Source organism: Notothenia coriiceps, unplaced genomic scaffold (assembly GCF_000735185.1).
Source record: "Notothenia coriiceps isolate Sejong01 unplaced genomic scaffold, NC01 NC01_scaffold00034546, whole genome shotgun sequence".
In the NCBI taxonomy this organism is placed as follows: domain Eukaryota; kingdom Metazoa; phylum Chordata; class Actinopteri; order Perciformes; family Nototheniidae; genus Notothenia; species Notothenia coriiceps.
In genome coordinates this window covers 63,701-73,175 of record NW_011367247.1, presented here as the reverse complement: position 1 = coordinate 73,175, position 9,475 = coordinate 63,701, and the positions used below count along the sequence as shown (strand labels likewise).

Sequence of the window (9,475 nt, the reverse complement as noted above, 5' to 3'; positions counted from 1 at the left end):
CAATTTTGCATTTTGAAATGCTCCCGATTTCTGAGGTCTAAAGGTTGGCAAGTATGCGACATACAAAGCAAAAAAAACCGGAGATTTTAAGCGAGCAATATATATATATAAACTCCCCAAACGGGCGAAAACCTACCAGTTTCACCCACTGTCTCTGCCACCTCCCCCCATGCCTGGTTCCTCCGGTTTGTATCCCGGTAAATAGTTCTGGTCGTAAAGAACCGGGTGATTTGCTACTGTAATTTCTCGTTTGGAATATGAGGAAATGAACTGCGGTCTGGCTCTCCCAGCTTGCACGCGGTTTGATTGGCTAGCACTTGTACTGTCAGATTTGCATAAACGGGATTTGATTGGCTGACGCTTCCAGCTCAGCTTCAAAAGTTGAACATTGCTCAACTTTTGAATCCTGAAAATCATGAAAATCATGGAAATCTTCGCTTTGCTTCCCCACAATGCAGTTCGGCGAAAAGCGAGGCAAAGTGACGTCACCCCATTCAAAGTGAATGGGCAGAGAAGCGTTGGAAGATTTTTTTTAAAGCTGCTGTTTGGACGTACCGTAGTGGTGAAAGCAGAGGTAGTAGCGATGACAGTGCAACGAGATACAATTCAATTTCAATGTGCATATTTACACAGTCTGAAAACTTTAAATGTACAAAACTGTATGTAGTGTATTTCTAACTGTGTGTTCATAAAGGGTTATAATAATCAAAGGATGCAAGTAAAATAGCCAAATCGGCATGACGATTGAAAAGAGGGAAGAGGGGAGGATGAAACTTGAGAAAAGGAGTTGTGGTTTGTTTGACTTTATAAAAGCATTGAGAGCGATGTACATTTACAGAAATGTGTTGTATTGTGCAAAGACATCAAATTCGGGTAATCTTGATCAGCAGTGCAAAACCAATCAGTTTCCCTCACAGTGGAGGAAAATACGGGGGAAATCAAAGGAAAATCAAAACTGCTGGACCCCAGCCCAAAATCTCGTCCGTCCCATTTTTCAGCACCAGACTTTCCAGGTCTTCAAATGTTGTCTCAGTTATGTTGATAGCTGATGATACGGAAATAAGGGAGAGACGGAGTCATATGTGTTTCTCATTATGCGAGGGTTAAATCTCGAGTCGCAGAGTCCATTATGAGAAATGATACGTCTATCTCCATAATCAGATGGTGGTGGCAATAATAAAAAGCGCTGATTACGGCTTTGTGGACCTGACAGTGGAGGGCGAGGAAGGGAACACGAGGGCAAAAGAGCAACCAAAAACGCAAGAAAGAAAAGAAAATGTAAATGACGATTGTGTGGATACTCACGTCTTCCACTGGGCGGTCAGCGGAGTGGGGTTTCCCGTGGCCTGGCAGGTGAGCACCACATTTGTACGACCCACGTACCAATTATTGTCGTAACCTACTATTGTCACCTGAGGGGCGTCTGGGGGAACGACAGGTGAATGGCAGGAGGGAAGAGAAAAAAAAATTTGCTCAATTAATCGCTCCATGGTTTCATGCTGCAAAGGCATTCATGAAGTGTGTGGTTACAGATTCAGGGGAAAATTATAATCATAAAACGGCTTAAATACTCAACAAGTCTCTTAAGCTATACTAGAGAGACAGAACCATGAAACACAAAACAGGGATTTTGACCAGGACTGGTTTTTTGTTTGTTGATAAATGTAGATGGAAATGTAGTAAGAGGGTAATTAGCAAAGGTCTTGTTATTATTTCTTTGACTAATGGTATACAAGTCCGGGGAAAAACTATTTGGCAAGCGATAAATCAGAACAGTTAGTCAAGGTCACGTAAGATTCCATTGAACAAAACAAAATTAAGCTAATGTAATAAAATAGAAATAACAAAAGGAACATGCTGGACTGCAAAGGAATTTATGGAACAATAAGAGTGTGTGTGTGTGTGTGTGTGTGTCTTACATTCCACTGCCAGCTTCAGGGGGAAGCTCTCTGGTTTGACCTGCGTCCTGTGAGCCACCACGCAGCCCAGGTCCTTCCCGTTGTCTTTGGGGGAGGGGACCATCCTGTACTCGCTGNTAATAAAATAGAAATAACAAAAGGAACATGCTGGACTGCAAAGGAATTTATGGAACAATAAGTGTGTGTGTGTGTGTGTGTGTGTGTGTGTGTGTGTGTGTGTGTGTGTGTGTGTGTGTGTGTGTGTGTGTGTGTGTGTGTTTGAGAGAGANTGTTGAAGGATTCAAGGCTTTTATGGTCATGTGTGCATAGCTACAGTGTAGTTATGACAATGAAAATCTTAGGTCACAGGCACCTCCAAAAGTGCAACACAATAAAACTGTGTGTGTGTGTGTGTGTGTGTGTGTGTGTGTGTGTGTGTGTGTGTGTGTGTGTGTGTCTTACATTCCACTGCCAGCTTCAGGGGGAAGCTCTCTGGTTTGACCTGCGTCCTGTGAGCCACCACGCAGCCCAGGTCCTTCCCGTTGTCTTTGGGGGAGGGGACCATCCTGTACTCGCTGGTCACCGTCACCGTGTTGTCGGCGCCCGGTTTGGTAACCGTCGTGCCGTTGCCATTGACTGCGGTCACCCAGGAGATCTTGGCAGGGGGGCGGCCGTCCACGGACTCGCAGCGCGCCACAACGACCGACTTACTGCCCGCCACCACGGTCACGATGGAGGCCGAGTTCTGAGGCTTAGCTGATGGATGGAGGGAGGGAGGAAGAGACACAGATTGGCAGAGAGAAGATTAAAGGATGTAGAAATAGATCAAATGGAAATAAGACAGCTGAGGGAAAAGATAATGTGCACCATTATCGATAAACTATTTGAGTCACCAGCCTGGCAAAAGCAAATCCAAAACCTCAATCTCCAAACATCCTCCACTCACCCTCTCTCCCTCTCTGTCTATTTCCTCTCTGAGGCTACATTGATAAACACTTAGAAGCAGCAGAGCAAACACCCTAAATCTTCTTTCACTCTCCCCCCTGTTTCTTTAATCCATTCCCTCTCCATCCCCATCACCCGACATTGATAAACAATTTCTCTGACTGGTTCGGCGCATTTCCATACACAAATTCTAAATCACTAAATGATCTCGGTCATCCCCTCAACCCCCCTCTACTCTACCTCCCTGCTCATCCTTCCTCACTTCCCCTCCATGATAGGAGTGAGGGATCACAGGGGAGAGCAGGACAGGAGCTGACAGCCGGCATGACAAGCAGCCAGATCAATAAGGAGCCTCGGGGGAGGCAGGGAGGCATGATGCCTGTAGAGAGAGAGACAGCGGAGGCACTAGTGCCGGGCCAAGGTTAGACCAATGGTTCCATTGCATTAACAAGAACACAATTGATCTGACAATACCACTTATAATAGCAATCAAGCCTAGCTGGACATGCTTTTAACCTGCATGCTACCTTTGGGACATAGTAAGCAAGGTTAACATGCAAACACCTGGTACATACAGATTGGTAACAGATTCAAGGAAAGATAAATGCATTTTGATTCAACAAGTCTCTAAGACTCCACTTAAAAACAAATGAAAATAAATAATATTTTTGTATCTCAGCCTGTGGAGTGAGACTATGGAACAGTGTGAATGTGGAGCTAAAGCGATGTCCAGACATTAACCAGTTCAAGAGGAAACAGAGAAATTATTTTCTCGAGGTACAGGGATGGGGAAGGTGTTGGACTATGTGTATGTGTGTGAGTATGTATATGTATGTGTGCATATATGTATATCAGTGTATGTATGTGTATATATGTCAATCAACAAGTAAAGCAGATTAATAATAATAATAATAATAATAATAACGATGCATAAAAATGATAATTATTGCAGATTATAGATTATAAATAAATCATTTAGGGACAAAGGGGTGAGATTAAATAAGTTATACTTCTTCTCACTCCATTTCGAACACTAGATGTGGCACTGTTTATGTTGCTAATGCTGTTGTTGTAAATGTCATTTCTCTCTTACATGACTATGCACTGCAACATTTGTTTTTTTATTTTTTATTTTACTTGTTCGAAAATAAAATGTATCAATCTATCAATTAATAACCATGAAACACAGAACTAGGATTTTGACCAGAAAACACTTTTTTTTAGTCGATATAAAATGTAGTAAGAGGGTTGAGAGATCGTCCTGTTAAAAACTGCTTCGACTAATAAATCAAGTTCATGGTAAAGAAGTCTGGGGGAAACTACAAATCAGAGCAGTTAGTCAAGGGCATGTGTGTTTACCCTAAATAAAAAACTATTTAGGCTTAATGTAATAAAACAGAAATGTTAAATTGAAGATTTATCAGATTGTGTTTAAAGTCCTGTGATGGTTTGAACCGAAGCGAACACGTTGATAAACATACAGGATGGGCATTATACAGTATGCAAAAATACCATTCGGTGTATCTCTGTCTATTTGATCACTTTTCAAAGACCGCCTGTGATGTTAAAAAACAATATATTTCTATCCATCTATATGTTGTATTTCTGTTGTGTAATTTGAAGACTATTCAAAAAATTGAAAGGTGCGAGCCTTGACAGACAGAACCGTACAATTATGAGCCACTGTGGTGCTAAATATTGAAAAGAGCATTGTGTCAGAAAGAGCCGCTTTGTAGGGATCAGGGACAACCTGCGGGGCCAAACAATTCAAATAAGATCAACCAGAACATTTATGAAAAGTTCCCACAGCTTTCAAAATCATTATAGGTATTATTTGTAATTTTCATGCAATATTTTATGGAGATCTTTGCTACATCAAGGATAGAGATACAGCAGATCCTGGACTTTGTCTCACAAAGACTTTAATATCTCTGATGTGCAATAACAGCTCAGTGCAATATAAAACCAATTTACGCTTTATTGTTATTTACAATATTTAAACTTCAATATTTTTTCATGGGCAGTTTTTTGTAAGAAATACAGCTACTTATATTTTAATTATGTTTACCCTGCTTTTACCTATTGTGTGCCATATAATAACCAATCAATCTACCCTTTGTCTCCACTGTAATTTGCAGTTGTAATGCCATAAATGTCCCTGTTGCGGGACAAATAAAAGGAATTCTGATCGTCTTATTATTTTTATATTGTGGTGACACGTTATGATACACAATTCACCGTTGGGATTATTGTGTTGCAACTCGGACCCCTGAGTGAGGGTACCGGGGTTGTTTTCATTCATGCTAACTTGACATGCAGTAGCAGTAAATGTACTTACCTTGTCTTGATTAATGGATAATAAAGTGTGGAGTTCCATACTGAACACACCGCCTCTGACTCCCTTTCATCGGCTCTACAATATACACATTATGTAGATCATGTCTCACCCAGCATGACGAGGTGCGTGATGCCTTGCTCGTTGCCGCTGGGGTAGGTGGCGTACTCGCAGATGTACTTCCCCTCATCGGTCATCCCCACGTTGCTGATCTCGATGGAGGGGCTGACCACGTTGGGGGGGCTGGGCGCGAAGCTGACTCTGCCCTTCACCGGTGAGTCGGGGTAGTTGGGATCATAGTTGGGTAGAAACACGGCGATGTTGATCCTCTCTCCATCCTTCGGCTCGTAGATCCAGGTGACCTGCGTTAAAGGGGCTCAGTGGTTAGGATTAGGGCTGAAAGATTAATCGATTTTAAATCGAAATTTGAAATGATGTGATTATCAAATCGCAAAGCCTGTGTCAGTCATCCACACCAATCAGAAGTGCTGTGCTCCACATGTACCAGCCATTGTTAACCAATCAGAAGTGGCCCATGATAGAAGGTCATAGACAGATTGATCCAATCACCTGCCAAGTATTTTTGAAAGTGCCTGCCCTTTCCAAATGGCTTCCAATGGAGCTTTCCTAGATGGTTTGGTGAAACAAACCATCTGAGTCAGGTTAGTAATGCTCCATCACATGTTTCTGTTACAGGGTGAATCTTAAACTGAAGCTTGACTTTAAAGCAACCCAACCGAAGTTTCATGTAAGTATAGTTCGTTCACTCGTAGTTCGGGCTGCGGGGGGTGCTAGAGACGGGAGCACGTTGATACGACCTTCCTAGCCGGAGTTATGGCCGCATTTTACAATAAACTTACGTTGGGTCGCTTAAAAACAAATATCGCAATTCGAATCGCAATATTTGTCAGAAAGATCGCAATTAGATTTTTTCCCAAAATCGTGCAGCCCTAGTTAGGATGCGTACAGTGAAAAAAATCAGGCCTTATTCAACACACCATTGATAACACACACTGGAGAGCATTTTAAGAAATGTCTCTGTGAACTCCACAGGGCAGCGTTCGCAGCATCCCAATCAAATAAGTAGAGCAGGTATGAATATGGAGTGACTTTCAGGAGCCGCACTCTCTCTCTGAGCCACTCTTAGCGGAACCAAACAGTTGTGTACTTCCCACTTCATTGAGATGCGACTAAGAAGTGTTTCATTAGCATATTCAATCCCCTAAAGCAAAATTAAGCTTAGTATTGTTTGTACGGCATAATAAAGTATTAAGCCTAAATGTGATAAAAACCTATTACTAGCCTTGGGATGAATTCTGTGGGCTTTGATTTGCTAGATTACGGGATGATGGGATAGGTACACAAGGCACATTGACATGTATTATCGTTTAATGTTTATTCTCATTGCAATGAATTGATGTTTTCCATCTGTGCGACTTAGATTCCCACACCTGCAGGATGAGGTTGATACACACACATTTTCAAATACCACATTGTGTATTCGCTTAATGGCCGCTGTGTAAGCTGAAATTGTGACAGAAAATTGTAGTCCCAAGCTATTTCATCACATTGTACCGAGTCAAGTCAGCACATTGAGCTGCAATTTTGGGATGAATCAGACATTTTTTTATTTGATTCGATACCACAAACCCATTTTAGAGCTTATGTGAGTGCGGTTGTAAAAAGAAAAAAATCAAATCCCAGCTGAAAAAGAAAGAAATTGTATCATGACAGTTTCTATCGTACCATTGTGAGCTGAATCCCAGTGGCATCAGTGAAGGCACAGCGCAGGTTGACTGTCTGGCCGGGGTAAGACAACACCTCGGGCTCCACCTTCACCCGCTGACCCGACACTCCTAGGAGAGGAAGAGAGAGAAACATTAATGTCTGTCCTGTCCTTAACTAGGATAGGAGGCGAGGAAAGGGAGCAGGGGAATGGTGTTAGAACAAAGCCTCCTGATGATAAATGAGGACAGTGTGGAAGTGTCTGCTACAACAGAGGGCAGCTTTAGTGAACATAGGCAAGTAGGCCAAGAGTCTGATATCTCTCCATGACTTTCATGTGAAAGGAGTAAGCGAAACAAAAACAAAATAAGTAGATGTGTGCTGGAATAAAAGAGAGAAGAAAAGCCAGTTCTCTTTTGCACATAGGTCATAAATCATGGGGATGGTTCATGCTGTTCTATAGCCGGCCATTTGCTGTGCCGACACATTCCTGTATTACAGCAAAGGGTGAAAATAAATATGCTTTTCTTAGTGCCTCAGAGAAACTGAAAGTGCCACGCGTGTGTGCATATAAGTGTGTGTGTAATCCAGGTCCCTGTGAAAATGTAATTACTTGTATGAGTAAGCGCGCATTAGTGTGTGTGAGATGGCACCTGTTTTAAGTAACAGTGGATTACCGACTGATACACAACTTCAAATGTCTGCAGCCAGGGCTCTGTGTGCGCACAATGTGTTCAGCAGCAGGATACACACACACACAACAGCCCCAGAGAAACACAATTTACCCTAAAGACAAACAATTACTCGCCGAACTGGTTCCACCCGTTTGTGCTGAGCCAAAGCTGTTGTGTTGAAAGTAATATGATCTGCAGGGCTGATACAAAACACCCACTCGCATGAAACCCATGGGCTAGTAGATAAGAGGGAAAGGCCAGTGCTGTCTTTCTCTTTTGACGAGCAATAAACACCTCAGCTTCTCTACTCAAGGGAGTTCTGAGATATCAATACGGAGGAAGAGAAGAGAGAGGAAGGAGCAGAAAGACTTGAGCGGGAAAGAGGAGGAAAACAAGCCTAGAATAACACCAGCTCTCACAGGACCAGCCCAATTTACAACCACAAAACAACCCCCTTGTAGCCACAGAGGAACCTCTGGACAACCACTAAGCAGCCCGTGGGAGCCAGAGCCTCATCGGGCTGGAGAGAGGAACAGATTGCTTTTTTTTATTCTCTATTGCTCACATACATATCTGTGCAAGAACACACACAAAAGCTCATGACAGTTTTATTACAGATCTCTTGACCTGTGATCTTTCCAACGCCTGGAGTGTTTAGTAAAGATGGAGCAACAAGCCTCTGTCAATCTATTTTAACTATTCAAACAGATTAGCTTGGGGAATGGGAACACAACGAAGGGTTATTGAAACCCTTGATTACTAATCTTGCTTAGAGTATGGTCTAATGTCAAAGTTCATTACACTATGTGCCAGATAAGTTGCTCCGCCTCAGGTTTTCCTTGTGAGCACATTTAAATGAACACAGGAGCGCGTGCACAGCTTGTGATGCGGGGGCAGAGCCTGTTGTCTGTCATTCTGAAGCAATAACAGGGGAGCCAACCCAGGTCAGATCCTGCAGAGCTCAGATGAGAGACAGGCTGGCCTTATGAGACTCCAGACTGCCCCGGGGAAATGAATATTACACACAAGCACGTCTTCACACCCGTCTTCGTCCTCCACGATGGTCCCTAAGTCCCAGCCCTGAAGTCTCAGAGAATCCGTGTCATTAGAAGAGCAGACACGGAAAGGAAAAGTCGGCGTGTGCGTGCGTGTGCTTGAACACGACAGCCTTTCCTAAATGCTGAGGCAAGGCGGCATTTGAAATAGTAATTGTCAGTATAAATATTGAGAGAGCATCGGTCGCATTAAAACAGAAGAGAGAGAGAGACAGGAGGTGGAGGGAGGCAGGAACTAAGGGAACGAGAGAATAAAAGACGGTTCAAGGGTAAGACTGTGAGGCGGGGAGGAGCGACGGGGGGAGAGAAAGTGGGGAGGGGAGGGAGAACAGAAGCCTTGTGTCACCGCTGCTCTACTTTACAGTAGCAGCGCTGCCTGCAGGTGACATTGGAATAACGATACCAAACAAACGCAGGCCCACGCAAACTGTCCTCTTCAGCGTCCTCGAGTAGTCAGATGCCACCGTCCCGAGTACTGTCACCTATCATTATGTCTTTAACACCCACATGATGTGCACACACACACACACACACGCTGACGGCATATTAACGCCGTCCTCTCTGATCCCCCTCCCGGTCACGGTGACATTTCCATATTTCCCACCCTTCGTCTGTGGAGAGGAAAATGAGTCAGGAAGGAAGGAAGGAAGGAAGGAGGAGAGAGGAAGTGTGCACGAAGGATGGAAGAGCAGAGACAGTCTGGGAATGCCAAAGTGATGGAGGGGGGGGTGGGTGTGGAAGTGGGGATGAAAGTGTGTGAAGAGAGCGTGGTGCCAGGAATAGAGAATGAAAGGGGGAGTGCAAAGACAGAGTGGTGAGAGAAGAGGAGAGAGGAGGAGAAGG

The 9,475-nt window shown here is 43.6% G+C and overlaps 1 protein-coding gene across 1 annotated transcript in view; it reads right to left on the bottom strand.

Annotated features, from left to right (window-relative positions):
• The window catches only part of LOC104962292 (nectin-2), a 28,125-nt gene extending 21,066 nt beyond the window's left edge, over window positions 1-7,059 (bottom strand). The window contains exons 1-4 of the mRNA XM_010790725.1: window positions 6,925-7,059; window positions 5,291-5,540; window positions 2,361-2,654; window positions 1,306-1,423 (exon numbers count right to left, since the gene is read on the bottom strand). Coding sequence (XP_010789027.1) covers window positions 1,306-1,423; window positions 2,361-2,654; window positions 5,291-5,540; window positions 6,925-7,059 — 797 coding nt within the window. The remainder of the gene's footprint in view (window positions 1-1,305; window positions 1,424-2,360; window positions 2,655-5,290; window positions 5,541-6,924) is intronic.
• Window positions 7,060-9,475: the final 2,416 nt, after the last annotated feature.